The following is a 15,320-nucleotide window of genomic DNA, read 5'->3' on the forward strand; positions in this document are numbered from 1 at the left end:
GTGCTCATGGTTCACATAAGTATTGTGGATGATGGGCAAAATTCCAAAAAACAGAGTAAAAAAAAAGGGTAGGGCGACTTTTGGAGATGAAACTGATACGACTAAGGCACCACCACCACCTGGTGGTCAGAAATAGAAGTACATTCAAGTAACCTCAACAAATTGTCTTTTTTTTTCTAATAAGAAAAGATTGTTAGCTGTTAACTGTATCTCTGTCTTTACATAAATGATTAGAATCTAATGCAAACACTATGAACCTTTATGTATCATATTGACACTTCATTCATTTCCTTATGTATTATACAGCAACCTTTTCATTCATTCATTTTCTACTGCTTATCCTCACCAGGGTCACAGGGGGTGCTGGAGCCTATCCCAGCTGTCTTTGGGCGAGAGGCGGGGTACACCCTGGACTGGTCGCCAGCCAATCACAGGGCACATATAGACAAACAACTATTCACACTCACATTCATACCTATGGACAATTTGGAGTCGCCAATTAACCTAGCATGTTTTTGGAATGTGGGAGGAAACCGGAGTACCCGGAGAAAACCCACGCATGCACGGGGAGAACATGCAAACTCCACACAGAGATGGCCGAGGGTGGAATTGAACCCATGTCTCCTAGCTGTGAGGCCTGCACGCTAACCACTCAACCACCGTGCAGCCTATACATTCATTCATTCATTCCGCTTTTTCCTCACAAAGCTCTGTCTTCAGGCGAGAGGCGGGGTGCAGCCTATACAGCAACCTGATATTGTTAATATCAATACCAATTGTTAATCTGAAGTATATGTATATGTAGTATAGTTGTGGTGGGCTGTTACAAATAAAAATGGACTCCAACCGACATACAGTCAAACAGAATGTGGTCCAAACAAAAAAACACACATAAAAGTTAACACACAACAACTATGTACGTAACAACAACTAAAAACACAAATACGTAACTTTCAACTCCTTACAAAGTGATTACAAACCCAGCTGGGTACAACTGCAATATGGAGACATATGGGTAAAAGATGGCCTTTCATAGAGGTAGCACCCCCTGTGAGGAAAAGCGGTAGAAAATGAATGAATATTTATGATGAGTGCCTCTGCTGCTCTCGGCCGATGAATTCCGTAATTTTTCGGGTTACTAGCTTTGCCGTCTGACACACATAGTATAGGTGTTAGCCACATGGCTGCATTAGCTACCGGTTGATGTTTGATGTCAGCCTCCAAAACTCATCATACTTCATCAATTGTTGTTCTTCAAAGGGGACTTGCTTTTTCCACTTTTCTGAGTAGTTAGAATGTTACTTAGATGTTAGTTAGAATGTTGTGCTAAATGATGCCATAGTTTCAGATAATGAGGTTTGTGCATTTGAGCCCTGAAAGAGGTTTGGGAAGGTTAAAAACACTCGGGTTTCAGAAGGTGTGGTAAAACTGCCCCTTTGTGATGTCACAGAGGAGCGGTTTCATTATATGGGCGTGGCTGTAAGACAGATAAGACGCTCTACCTTCCGCAAAGCTCTGCTCCTCTGTTTACTTGCTAGCAATAGCTTGTACATGAAAGGCGCATTTGTTTACAATTCCTAAAGACACCACCATTAGGCAAAAGTGGTTGGAGTTCCTGATTCCCAGCCAGCACTTGAATCTGTCAACGGCATTTCACACTGGACTGGACTTTCCAGTGTTACTCAGTCAGAAGACAATGAGTCTTCAGAGGGGGGCTATTATTGTCCCCCAGAGTATAACATTTTCATATTGGCTGTTTTTTTTTATTTTTTAAAGAAAAGGTAAAGCAGCAAACACAGTCAGTGATTCAATACATATTTTAATTTTTCAGTGTTTTTAGTATAAAAAAATGCCAGCAAGTCAGCTGGTTTCCACTCCCATTAACTATTACTTTTTTTATTCCCAGAAAACCAGCTAATGTACCAAAGCTATTTACACACAACAACCATATACCCAAGGTGGGGAAAAGGAAGTCTACCCATCACTATACCGTATATCCTTTTCAAAATAAAAGACACACACTATTACCTCAGCGCTAGTTGAAAAAGAAAAAAGGAGCTGAGGAAGAGGAGTGTGCCTCAGCTATTTCCTCACTATAGTCTCTCTATAAAGTGATGCATATACATGATCTGCTTTACAATAAATAAGCACAGGCACATTCTTCTCGATCCTGCAGCTGGAAAAGACCATTTGTGATGTTTTACTGAAGACATGAATGCCCCACGATGCGCGCACACAAACACAAACACACACACACACACACACACACACAAAAGGCCCAAAAACACTAGTCCAAAAGTTAAAATAAAAATCATGAGGAAATGGTGAGAGGCAGATATTTTTTTGGTTTTGTTGTGAACGACACGCCGTTTGAAACTACGATCGCATCTCTATAGATTTCTTATAAATATGTACAAACAAGTAGTCCTGTAAAAAACAACATTCATTATAAAATAAAAACAAAATTAATGCCATAAATGAGAAGTCATAGCTTGACCAGTTAATAACTTACAAAAGAAGGAAAAAAAAGTCTGTTACAGTATGATAGATAGCACCAGCGGAAGACCGCGTTTGAATGAACGAGTGAGGGAGTGAATAAATTAGTGTCAGGCCATGTTCGCTTTATTTACACGAGCTGCTGCCCTCCCCACACACACACACACACACACACACACACACACACACACACACACACACACACACACACACACACACACACACACACACACACACACACACACACACACACACACACACACACACATTGTCGTGGCAGTGATATTGTTGCAGCAGCCTTGCAGCACATGTGAAGAAGTCGGAGGTCAAATTGACACATTCAGTCGCCACGGCCTTACTTTTCTTTTAATGAGTCTTTCTCCTGCCAAGCGAATCGTGTCATTGCATAGCTCTTTGACAAAACAACGATGGTGGCTACAGTATTTCAGAAGGGAACATTGTGCGTATGAGGCACGTCTCTGTGGCATTCCAAACCAAACGCTGACGAGACAACGGAGAGAGCGAGAATGATGAATGACGATGGCATTCAGTCGTCACTCTGTTCTAGCCCACTGACGCCGTTCAGGTGGTTCATAGCACGGTCGAAGGCGAGCTGCACGGACTTCTGCAAGCTGGAGCGGCGAGACTCCAGCAGCTTAAGCCTGTCAAGTGTCTGATCGATCCCGAAGGGAGCCATCTTGGATCTAGGAAGCCATTGCCTGATGAGAAGGAAACAAGAGGCATGATGACTGGATGGACCAGAGCATGATGACGGATTTTCAGTCTGATATGAAGTCAGGACCAATGGTTTTGTTGTGCTAGATCAATGAGACTTCTTCAACAAACATGGACCTCCATTGTGACTCGTCAGGTTGCTCACCAGCTGCGCTTGCTGTCGAAGAAGTGGACGAGGAAGAGTTTCTCTGCGGACCTGAACTGCATCCGCTCTCCGACTCGGAGCACGTCCTGTGGTGGGTGAGGAAGTTCCGCCCCGTTGTACCGGGGCCTCGTCCTCCGCGCTCGGGGGTCCATGATCTGGGGAGACATTGAAAAGTGGGACAGAGTGAGCAAGCTTGGGAGTCCAAGGTGGAGGCCGCAGAAGAGGAGGAGGAGAAGTCCACATCTGGAGGAACAAGCATGCAGACACTCTGGAGCAAAGCATCACGACGATCTGAAGGTTCCCGCAAGGCCGTGGCAACTAATCACAAGCTACAGCACGCACAATGGCACAGGGGCTGATGGGTAATGACACATGGTGGCACAGAGTGGCTGACACTCACTCACCAGGGCGGGATAGGAGGGATATCCACTACATTTAGCCCAAACTAGCTTAAGAGGCTCCAGAACAAATGGGAAGGCAGCGGAGGGCTTCCACACCTCTACAGGAACAACACAAGTCAATTACGAAGGATTCACTGCAACAACACACGAGCACACCACATACACTCAGAGGAAGGATGCTGACTTGACACGGCTTTCAAGAAGACGTTAACTCTCATTGAGAGGAACAACAAATTCTCATCGGACAAGCTGGAATTTCACCTTTAACCTTCACTTCAACCGAGCGAGCTTCTTCATTGTATGACTGTGGTAAATATTTCCAGAAATCGCATCTCCCCTTGTCTGAATCATTCTTGTCAGTCTGGTCAATAGCGAAGGAAAGAGCTGAGCAGTTCCAGCCTGCCACACACTCATCAGGTATCACTCCGTGCTCCACCCACCTGACGAGACCTTTACGGCCCTGCTCAACTCGGCGTTCTCAGTGCAGGACGTCAGACTACTTTTGTCGTCCACGGTGTTGCGTCGAGCCACGGCCTGCCGCCCTTTGGCATTTTTCGGAACAACAACAGTGCTAAAACAAAAGGGATGGGTTCTGTGTCAGTTGTGAGACCCCATGGACCAGAGAAGCAGACAAACACGCAAGGGGGGGTTGGAGTTGGGGGTGGTTAGGTGACAACTCACCTGGTTCCTGACAGAACGCTGCCAGCTGAAGAGATGCTTGACTCAGAGGCGCAGCGGCGGCGAGGCTCCAGTAGCCGAGGTGGTGAGACATCCTCCTCTTCCTGTTCCACCACAAAACCGTTGGTGATCCCTGCAGAGACATAAAAAGAAACAAGTGTTGGGCTCCTTGTTGGAACAGTTTTTGTTGACATGTTTTCAGGAGGGCATACCTGTGCCCAAACGCTTGATTGGCGACTCTTCGTCTTCCTCACAGTCGACACTGCCACTCCTCGGTCTCTTCTTCGGCAAGAGGAGCGTCTCCAGTCGAGGAATAACCACAGACAGGAATGTTTTGGCCCCCAGTGGTGGCAAAGGGGACACCTCTGGAATCTTGGGAGGTTTCTGTGGACTGGTGCTTTTGGATTTCCGAAAGAAGACGTTAGTCCTTCGGTTGCTGGCGCCAGAGGCTTCGTTGGGAAAGTTGCTGTTGGGGAGCAGCGAATCAGGGAGGTGTCCATTGAGCTTGTCATGGGGCACTGAGGTAGTTGAGGTAGACGTGCCATTGCTATCCAGTTCCATGGGGGCGTGGTCCACGGGCTTTAAGGAGGGTGGCTCCAAGTTTGTGGGCGGGGCTTCTTCTGGCTGTGACGATGATAGCAGCTCTAAAGTTGGAGGGGTTGAGTTCTCTTCTAGGGCACTGGAAGATGCTGGAGGTTCAGGTAGTGGTTGCTCTGCTGGCTGGGTGAGGGCTGGATCATGCGGCGGGTTGAGTTCTGATGCCGTGGGTCGTGGTGGCGCATGAGATGCCTTCAGACTTATTTCACTACGAACCTCCATGATGGTCTTCTTGAGCAGTTTGAGCCTCTTACTACGTGATGGACTGTTCTTCATCGCCTTACTCAGGTCCAGCTTCTCCAGCAGCTCCTTTAGCTGATCCTCCAATGGGGTCAGCTGGCGGTAGGCGGGGCTCAGGAGGCGATCCACTAGTGCCATAAATCACAAGGGTCTATATCTTACAAATTCTTCAACTAAACCATATTTGACGCTATTTGATGCTAAAATGACTTACCTTCCTCCCAGGAGAAAGGGGGGGGTGGCTCTATTTTCGGTGCGTCAGCCAGAAGCAATCCGCTGGGAAAGTCGAAGCCGATTCTCTCTGCCTCTTTGCGGGCCCTGCGCAGGATGGCCCCCCCATGTTCCTGCATCCTCTGAGCCACCCTGTAGAAGAACGTGTCCTTGGCGTTGTACTTCATACAGTTGGCGATGATGAGGTTGAAATCGGCCTCAAACTCATCCAGACTGCGGTAGCAGTGGCTGTCGATGTGCTTCCTCATGGTGGAGAAGTCCATGGGGTTCTTGATGTGGTCCAAGTAGTCTGGCACCTGCAGAATGTGTTCAGCCATGATGAAGCAGTTGACATAATGAAGTTAAGTTGAGGTCATTAGGGGTGGGGGTGTTGTTCCTGACCTCCTTGGTGCTGACGGGCAGAGCGAAGACGTTGTTCTGATCCTTTTCCTGCAGCTGACTGAGCACTGCTCTCAGCAGGATGTTGAAGGGGGTCAACTGGACCTCTAGCACTGACTGCTGCAGCTTCATCTGAAGGAACATATTATGTCACTACATAAAATAAGAGCGGATGGCATGATGGCCCAGGTAGATGGACTCTACCTCCTCCCTCTTAAGCTTCTCTCGCTTCCTGATGAGCTCCAGCAGCAGGCGAGCTCGCTCCAGGTCATGTCGGAGGCGATGCCACTCCTTCAGCTGCTCCTTCAGTGCCTGGTTGGCTTCTGTACGATCCTGAAGGAAGCACATGGATGGAACCCGTTGAAAAGAATACGTCGACAGAGAAGGTGATATTACCTAAAACAGACATGTCTCTGCGTGACTCACCGCCTGCCTGGACTTAGGCACCTGCGGGTTTGCCTGCAGGCGCCGGATCAGCGGCACGTTGTTTCTGGACTGCCTTTTCAGGACCCAGTAGCTCAACACCTGCTCAGCAAAAGGACGCTTCCTCTGAACAGCTACCTGGTTCAAAATGGTGTCGAAACTGACGCAAAGAGAGATACATTCATCACAACACTGGATATCACATGGTGGAAAGACTTCTAATGTGCTGAGGAAAAAAAACAGACACTGAGTAAAAAGTGGAGAGTTCAAGTTTCAGAAATACAGAGAATATCACTTTGGGTTGTTGGGCGATATTTTTAGATACCTGTATCAATCCTTCTGTTGATAAGAAAATGCCGTATACCGGTAGCAATTCTATTTTCAGACAGAGTCAGAGTTGATGACATGTTTTCCCTGTGACTGCACACCATGGCGCACTGTATTGATGCTTCATACCTAGCACTGCACTAGCGTGGTCCAGCAACAGTGGAGAAAGAAGACCAAACAACAAAACAACCAAAAAAGAGAAAATGAGAGTCTATAGACAAACAAATTGTTGCTAAACGCAGCGTTACATCCGTATTATGGAAATGGTTTTGGTTTCGATAGAGCAGCTGGAGAACAGCCGTGAAGTAGCCAAGTGACTCAACCATATATTAGCTACATGGTCCAATACATAACTACGACTGCATTTTTTTCCCGGAGGGGAAAACACACATGAAAACATGGAAGGTGAGTTGAAGGAGTTTCTACGGGAATGGCACTTAGATGAGAAGAAACAAGTGCGTGAACTACTGATAGTTGATCTAATGTTGTGAAAGAAGCTCCCCTCAACAACTGGCTTGCTTTGGACACACCGTCGACACAGTGCCATAGGTAAGATTCATTATTTTTTTATTTTTTGGGTTAAGGTTTTTTAGTTTTGTATACAAAACTCTGTATATAATTATTTAATTGTTAATTAACATATATATTTTTAATTAAATTATCTGATGTATCACAAAAACATATAATCCAATCCTATTGACAATGCATGACAGACCTTGAAGCTGTGATGCTGGGCCCAGATGTGCTAGGAGCCTCAGGATCAGGTTCAGGTTCTGGCTCCCCTCGTTTACTCCTCTTCTTTTGCCAGGACTTTGCCCGAATTTTGCCTCGCCTGTTGCTCTTCTTGTGGCAGGCGCCGTTTTTCGGGTGCGACTGCTCGTAGATGTTGAGCGGCCGGCGGTCGCAGCCTTCGGGTGTGTGGCTGCAGCAGTAGGCTGTCTTTTTCACTGAGAAACTGGTAGCACCAGACGTTGTCACTTCCTTTACGGGCTCCATTTTCATGAAAAGGCCAGCCTTCTGCGCACAGCTGACGTGAAAGGCAGTGTAACAGTTCATTTTGTCGCACTGGATACATGCCCCCGCCCCTTTCTCTTTACATAGGTAGCATGTCAGTTTCCAGCGGGCGGGCGGGATGTTGCGTACACCGTCAATGGGCTCGATGAATACTGTATCGGAGAAACCAACCTCGGGCACCCACAGGGCACATGCCACGTGGCCCCACCGGTCATCATCAGTCTTCTTTAAGGCGCCACCTCGGTTGGGGCAAAAGATGCACTTGGCGGGCTGTGATGGACATTGAAGGCAGGGGCGGCACAGCCACTGGCCTTCCGGGATGTACGGCACACCATAACACTCCTGATGTACTGCAATGTTGCAGGAGTCGCAGAAGAGGATCACGTTACTGTCGGCTCCGTCTCCATCCATGCAGATGCAGCAGACAGCGTCCTCGTCAACCAGTGACTGCAGGTCGCTCTGACCCTGTGTGGCCAAGTACGATTCCTTCTCAAAGCGGTCCATAAGGAACTCAAAGAGATTGTTGGACACCTGGCTGATGCCCTCACTCTTCCTCTTCTCGTTGAGGATCTCCAGCCAGGCATAGTCCTCCTCGTCCATGTCATATTCTACCTCCTCATCCAGCTCCTCCGCTGTCCGCTCCGTGTACTTGTAGTACACCGCAGGCCTTTTTGGAACCACCGGTAGATTGTACTCCACTGTTCTAACTTTAGGTTCCAGCAGGCCACTGGGGCTAGTATGGCTGTCACCGGATGGTGGCGTCAACGTTGCATTCTTCTTCTGCTGGTTGTTTTTGAGGCGCACAGACCGCACCAGGACCTGCTGGGGCTTCTCACTGTTTTCTTTGTTGCTGTTGCACTCCATGATCTCCTGAGCCGTGGGGTCGTCATCAGTGATGATGTCCAGCTTGTCATAGATGCTCAGTCGGTGGACACGGCCGTCCACCTCCAGTTCCACCATCCGCTGAGCCTGCGCGTATGTCAGGGTCTCCCGGTTGGGTGACGGTTTGATGGGTGAAGACTCCCTTTTCAGCGCCGCTGGGCGCTGATGTCGCGCTTTCTTCTTCATGCTGACTCCGTGAGAATGCTGGGAAGCAGAGGAGTACTGGTGAGTGAATCTGTGGCCTAGTAGCAAGCACACTGTGAAGCAGACATATCTGAGATCACCATCAGCTTTACTATTGAGGGCTTAGGGGAGGGGGCGTGTCTGTAACCATAGGAACTGTTCAGCTGTGTGCATTTGCAACACGGATCAGTGTTGTTCTTACACCTGGACGACAATGACCATAAATTCCTAACACTCGGGTTTCCTCTGCGAAACAGGAAATCCTTGTTGCCTTTGCATCCTAGTTCCTTCATTAAAGTATGTTTTTCTCTGCAGTGCAGAGGCTCGTTCGATTTCAGGTCTCCAGTCTGTGACTAAATGGTCACATTTTGTGAGTAAAATATGACACATTGAGGCAAATTTTTATCTACTTTAGCATGCAAACCATATAAAAGTACATCCATTGACAAAGGACGCCAATGTTTGTGATCGCTCACATTTCAATTGCATTCGACTTTGCAATTGACTTTTCTACCATCATTATGTCCACAAAATAGCATAAAGATAATGACCACACATTTTGAATGTTTAAGCAGGACAGATTTCTATCAGAAGGGGGTTTTTTTTTTTTCAATAAAAATCAATAAAATATTATTGAACATTTTTCCTATATATTAGTATTACTCTAAACCAGGCATTTAAACAATTACACAATTAAAGGCAAAGATTAGATTAGATTGTACTTTATTCATCCCACAGTGGGGAAATTTGGTGTTACAGCAGCAGAAGGATACAAGCACACTTAAACCAAATCTCCCATGAAAAAACTACAATATACATATTAACAATATACAATAAACCAACCCAATAAAAATGTCCCTTATTTATTTTTGCGGAAGTTTGCAACCCTTCCAGTTAATTTGCTGATATTATTTATTGACTATTTTTTTGTTGCTGACTAACTTCTGCTCCACACTTCAGCCCAGTAGTTGGCAGTAATGCACAAATTACATACTTTGCCAACTGACACCTATAATAAAAGAAGGCAAACACCAAAGAAGAAGAAGGCAGGCCAATGTGTGTAGAAAATGTGGTGGTATTGGAGTTAATAGCATTTATCAGTAATAAAGTGAAAAAAGGAAATGTGAATGTTTTGCGATTTTAGTGTGCGCCCCTAGATTTTCTGCCTGCGCTCCTAAAATTTTAAGTTAGAAGCCATTGTGTCCCTAGTATAAAAAAAAGTTAGTAGAGAGCTCTGACTTTCTTTGGCCGAAAGTTTTTTTTTTTTAAACAAAATTTTGTCCTGCTTAAGTTTTCAAATAGTGGAATAAATCCAAGTCAATCAAATGCATTACAATTATAGCAAAGGACTATTGAGTGAAACAAAAAATAAAACATGGGAGGCGATAACTTTAAAATGACAGACAATCGAGCAAGACCAATTTCAGTTCAGCATCTTGTTCTGAATTCACACATAAATGAAACAGGTCATAAATGCAGTGTCAGTCACATGGTACAGTCATGGTCGGCTTCTGAGGTTGTGTGCATGACTGACAACAATCCTCAGTACTTAAGGTGCCGGATGTGCCCTAGATCCCCAGACCCCAAATTCATAACAAATGCCTAGTGTATTGTGAGCAGTGGTCTGGAAGCCTGGAGGGGTGGATTTAGGTTACTCCTCATCATGCCCTGTCTGGTGTTTGCATTTGTCTCAACATCAAGGCCTTAAAATAAATTGGAAAAGTGTATTTCCGTGCTGTAATTCTGAATAATTCTACTGGTAACTTTAAAGCATTGTTCAGTGAAGTTGCAGTGAGGTGTCAGCTGAATGTGGAGCAGAGACGTTGACATTCTGGCTGGATGAATGAAACAAAGACACCGGGAGCACAGCACCTTCACACCGACTACACAGAGCCTCAGAGCAGCTCATTCAACTCGACTGCAGCTGCTGATCTTTTCTGACTGGCTGTGGTCAAGCGACTGGTAGCAGTGGCTAACGTCCGCTATGCTAACGTACACCGCAAAAGAGGTTTGGGCGAAATTGTCGCTGCGCTCGTTTTTCGTCCCATGTTCAATTGCAACATATTTGCAGACGAGTTGATTGCGTGTTTTATAAGATGAAAAGTCAATGCAAATGTTTTGAAAGACGCTTTAGGACACCCCGTCCAGAGTTAGCTTGCTTGCTACGATTAGCCTGCAAGGAGTAGAGGGGGAGGAAATATGGCGTCTAACACATCAAGAAAACTGCCTGGGCTTTCAAAGTTGTTACATTCTCAGAGATGTGTGGTATGTTTTTAACTACAACCAGGGGTACTGTCACTGTCTGTATCATTTAAAGAACGATTTACCAGCACTGTTGAACTTACCTCAGTATTTTCAAGAACTGGGCTTATAAGAGAAGCAGCAGCAATGGCGGCGCGGCCTGCAGAGCGAAGCGGCAGTTAAATCCACATCCAGTCCGCTCGTCAGACGGCTGCCGCGGTTCGCGCTGAACCGAATGAACAGTGAAGGTGGCCGGTGAGTATCCAGGGCGACAGAGACGTTTTGGAGGAGTACAATTCCACCGGAATGGATCTCGTTACAGACCGTAGCAGTGCTCCGCCGCTCAGGCCGAGCTTGTCTTCCCCAACAACAATGCGGCTGTTACTCCTTGCGTCATGACGTCACGCGTACGAACCCAAACCGGGAAGTGAAGACCAGGCAGTTCCACAACAATTTTGATTCTAAAAAATACCCTTAAGGGTAAATAAAATATATAACCACAAGTAGTGAAATGTTTGTAACATTGTGGTCAACAGTGTAAATAATTGTCTTCAAATATCTGATGATTTTGTGTTAAAAATAAAATTACTCTTCACTGTAATACACATTTATTATGCACTAAAACACATTTAAACAATTTTAGCAATTAAAACATCTAATTGATGAAGGGAATAATTGTCTGCCTTGTCAGTTGGCGTCAACCTTGTCTCTGCTCTGGTTTGGACACATTGACGGAGAATCCTCTTTGGAAAGCATGTTATTTTTACGGAGGTGGCAGGCCTGCTGGTAAGGGGGGCTGATGGGCGGTTGGGTCGGGGGGGTGTACTGGTACTCTTTGCCAGCATCCAGCTGAGGAAGAGCAAAAACATCAGAGCCATTTCAGGTTTTTGAGAGTTGGTCGTAAAATATGACCTTACTTGCAGAGGGTAGGTTCTGTCTGAATCAAAGGCGCTCAGGTCTCCACATGCCAGAAAAGGTACGATGATCCGGTTTGGGCCTTGTAACTGGTTGAAGTCCACATCTGGTTTAAAGTATAGAATTATCAGAAAGGTGGTGATCACAGTAATGGATTAGATTTATAATAGATTATATGTATATAGTGCTTTTCAAGGTAGTGCTCCACATTGAACCCACTATTAATTCACTCCTCAGTCACACACTGGTAGTAGTGATATGCTTCATATAGCCACAGCTGGACTGGAGCAGACTGACAGAAAGGTGGCTGCCATGTTGAATATAATGTTTAAACGCCTAATGAGGCATTCAACACCCATTGCACAGTCTAATGACATCCGATACAAAAAGTGTGTCTGTTCAAAAATAACAATTTTCATTTATAATACATACTGCCAGAAAGCACTTTGTGTATTATTATGCATATGCAACTGTACTGTACTGAAAACTGATATATAATGGTTAGTTTTTAATCACAATGAGAAAGGAATATGTGGAGACTGGAGAATGTGTATTTGTTTATAAAAATTGCTGGTAGTTACCATAGGAATGATCCAGCAATGGGTTGGACATGTTGGGGACGTAGCCTTCTGGAGGACAGTAATTCTGGCACACCACGAACGCTTCTACACACAAACAGAAAGATAATATATGTCGTAAAATACAGCACATTTTGTAAAATAAGCATTTAAAAACTTTGCTTTTAATGTTGGGGAGTGGCTGTGACTGACCAATACTAGAGTTCCTGCTGCTTCGAGGTTTGGCACACGTCACACCACCGAAGAAGATTTTTAGCTGAGAGTACAGCAGAGTTACATCTTTTCCTCGAAAGATCTGTGGCAGGCCAAACAATGAGAGGTTAATACATTCCACGGTGATATTGCGCACATCATATTGGAAACAATGGAAACAGAAACAACCTGTTCTGGGCCAAACTGTGGACAAGGCTTTTTAAATGTGAGCTACAGGCCATGTTTTAAGTAACATTTATTTCCAAGAGTGAAATCTACATTATTTACCAGTGAATTATTAATGTAATAAGTGCTGTGAATAAACAATTCAATACAAGTAAGCTCAACTCACTTTGGCTACAAATGTTCCTCCTGGTTTAAGGACATGAGTGGTGATGTTCAGCGCCTGAAGAGAAAACAAAGAAAAGCAGGTAATTTGTCATCAAGACTACCATGTTGATAAAAACACAACATCACTACTCACAGCCAACAGCAGCTGAGCCTGAATGTACTCATCCACGTCATGGAGCCCGGTCACTATGGAAACAGGAAAAAAAACATATTCATCCCTCAATTTTCTGTACTGCTTGTCCTCACTGGGGTTGTGGGTATGATGGAGTCTATCACAGTTGTCTTCGAGTGAGAGGCAGGGTACACCCTGGACTGGTCGCCGCCCAATCACAGAAAAAATGGGTTCTCACCATCTGGAGCGCCATCACACACCACCAAGTCTGCTGGCTGACCCTCAAAGTGACGAATGATCTCCTCAGCTGTTGACACCTGAGACAGAGATGAGTTTGACATCATGCTGATGTTATGTGACGCTCTAATCCCAATCTTTGCAGGGATGACAAAGGAAAAAAACAATTACCACAAATTCAATGCTATTGATGTGACAAATAAAAGAACTGAAGAAAAACCTGCATAGAATGGGTGTAGACATTCAGTGTGATATTGGCAAAAAAGTCTTCACCTTTGTAATGTCTCCTTGAATCTGCGTGACTCCTGGAAGAGGAGCCATGGCCTGCAGGTCCACTGCCACAATCTTCACCTCCTTGCCCTCTGCACATTTATCTTCGCGACCTCTAAACACCAAAAACATGAGGAACATTACATCTGAATCAGGGGTCGCCAACCTATTGATGGCGATTAACCAGTTGATCTTTGACACTTTGCCTTAGTTTTCGACTGAGAACCTGACTCCAACTGCCAGGAGCTGCACAGAGATCCACAGCTCTGTTCACACCTAAAATTGACAACACACAAACATAACAAATTTATTTATTTAGCCGTATGTTCAATAATTTGCATCTCACCTGTAAACAGACTGAACTCTTCATCCAACTGCAACAGCTTGAAGGCACTCCTTGCTCTCCATCCCTCCTCTTTGGCCAGACGGTAGTAAATGTCCCGCTTGTCTTTGGACGAGCGACCCATCCTGTCCTCTGAGACAGTACAAAAGTGAATTATATTAAAATTAAAGTTATGAGTTATCAGATAATTAACAAATGTAAACATTTGGTAACATTGATAATACAAGTGACACGTTACATGCCACAATGTACAAAAACACTAACATCTGGCTACGATAGCCGATATTTAATAATTCTTACATTATATTTGCTAAGAATAAACGGTAGAGACGGCTAACACGTCAAAATTACTCTTTTGGCGTTCTATGAGAACAAAACAAAACATTCATTGTTTGGCGTCAGCGACCAACAGCTGATGATCCTATATTTATTCACAGTATGCCGTGTTTTAACAGTATCACTAAAATTACATCAATAAACACACGTCAATGTGTCGTCAAATATTGCAATGGCGGCTGAATTACTGCCATTTATTTTCAAAAGCAAAACAAACCACTTACTGTCTTGTAGGCAGACTTAGCTACACATGTGAACAGTGCAGCAGCACTTCCTTCTCTTCTTAATCTACCCCTTTTCCAAAACGCTTGTTCTAACCAATCAGCTGCACCTGACTGCCCCCTATAGCTCATACATGAAACAGCACCAACACGTTGTACCCGACGCTGCAATCTTCATTCATTTTCTACGGTTTACTTACACCGCAGAAGAAACGCGTTCACGTTGTCTTCCGGGTGGAAGGAAGCCTCCCAGAATCAGGTGTCTTGAATGCGCCTGTTTAGAAAGAACAGCCAACGAATGACGTACGGGCTAATAAAAAGTGTAAGTTGGCAATGTTGCGACAAAAAAATCACGTTACATATAAGTTTGTTTGTTTCTTTTGGCTTTTTCCCGATTACGGAGTCGCCACAGCGGATCCAGTACGGCAAATAAAAAGCATTAGTTTATAATCTTAACACTCAATCACGTTACAGCTTTTAGTTTGTTTCTTTCGGCTTATGGCCTCCATCTTTAAGAACTAGACATCCAGACACTTAGATTGTGAATTTCTGTATTGCCAAGATGTGGCCACGCAATGGCACTGTATTCTGTAAATATTCAATTTCACAGGTATTTCAATTAATTCATAAAATGAAATTATTGTTTCTATCCACTTTTAACGTACATATTTGGTATGTCCAACCTTTGCAGTAACAATAGCAGCACTTGATGACTTGGTAGATATTTCATTGTTTTTATGGGTATTTTAATTCAACTAAAACAGCTGAAACCTCTGAAATATGCCAAGTGTTTT

General features: G+C 44.7%; 2 protein-coding genes across 3 annotated transcripts; both read right to left on the reverse strand.

The window, feature by feature from the left end:
- Positions 1–1,799: 1,799 nt before the first annotated feature.
- On the reverse strand, positions 1,800–11,375 carry LOC131131244 (bromodomain-containing protein 1-like). Of its 2 annotated transcripts, XM_058075754.1 has the most exons (12): positions 11,076–11,375; positions 7,367–8,751; positions 6,328–6,484; positions 6,106–6,234; positions 5,905–6,033; positions 5,507–5,819; positions 4,668–5,420; positions 4,459–4,588; positions 4,218–4,348; positions 3,781–3,875; positions 3,377–3,531; positions 1,800–3,215 (listed from the first exon to the last, which is right to left on the reverse strand). In XM_058075754.1, the coding sequence occupies exons 2-12, from the start codon at positions 8,731–8,733 to the stop codon at positions 3,044–3,046; spliced, it is 3,531 nt and encodes a 1,176-aa protein (XP_057931737.1). In that variant the 5' UTR covers positions 8,734–8,751; positions 11,076–11,375; the 3' UTR covers positions 1,800–3,043. The 2 variants fall into 2 exon arrangements, with proteins under 2 accessions (XP_057931737.1, XP_057931736.1); XM_058075753.1 differs by lacking the exon at positions 3,781–3,875 and having other exon boundaries at positions 11,076–11,372.
- Positions 11,376–11,570: 195 nt separating this feature from the next.
- On the reverse strand, positions 11,571–14,749 carry ftsj1 (FtsJ RNA 2'-O-methyltransferase 1). The gene is made up of 11 exons (XM_058075757.1): positions 14,530–14,749; positions 13,973–14,101; positions 13,833–13,902; positions 13,630–13,741; positions 13,358–13,436; positions 13,141–13,193; positions 13,009–13,062; positions 12,657–12,759; positions 12,468–12,551; positions 11,889–11,992; positions 11,571–11,820 (listed from the first exon to the last, which is right to left on the reverse strand). The coding sequence occupies exons 2-11, from the start codon at positions 14,091–14,093 to the stop codon at positions 11,659–11,661; spliced, it is 942 nt and encodes a 313-aa protein (XP_057931740.1). The 5' UTR covers positions 14,094–14,101; positions 14,530–14,749; the 3' UTR covers positions 11,571–11,658.
- Positions 14,750–15,320: the final 571 nt, after the last annotated feature.

This window comes from Doryrhamphus excisus, chromosome 6, assembly GCF_030265055.1.
Source record: "Doryrhamphus excisus isolate RoL2022-K1 chromosome 6, RoL_Dexc_1.0, whole genome shotgun sequence".
Lineage (NCBI taxonomy): Eukaryota > Metazoa > Chordata > Actinopteri > Syngnathiformes > Syngnathidae > Doryrhamphus > Doryrhamphus excisus.

What these genes read in the sequence shown, in the direction of transcription:
- LOC131131244 (XM_058075754.1), bottom strand. Translation starts at nt 8,733, where the DNA reads ATGAAGAAGAAAGCGCGACATCAGCGCCCAGCGGCGCTGAAAAGGGAG. An exon ending in CCCAGCATCACAGCTTCAAG is followed by an intron (nt 6,485 to 7,366) that starts GTCTGTCATGCA and finishes TCTTTGCGTCAG; the next exon opens with TTTCGACACCATTTTGAACC. An exon ending in TTCGACAGCAAGCGCAGCTG is followed by an intron (nt 3,216 to 3,376) that starts GTGAGCAACCTG and finishes CCTTCTCATCAG; the next exon opens with GCAATGGCTTCCTAGATCCA.
- ftsj1 (XM_058075757.1), bottom strand. Translation starts at nt 14,093, where the DNA reads ATGGGTCGCTCGTCCAAAGACAAGCGGGACATTTACTACCGTCTGGCC. An exon ending in AGAGTTCAGTCTGTTTACAG is followed by an intron (nt 13,903 to 13,972) that starts GTGAGATGCAAA and finishes TGTCAATTTTAG; the next exon opens with GTGTGAACAGAGCTGTGGAT. An exon ending in GTTCTCAGTCGAAAACTAAG is followed by an intron (nt 13,742 to 13,832) that starts GCAAAGTGTCAA and finishes TTTGGTGTTTAG; the next exon opens with AGGTCGCGAAGATAAATGTG.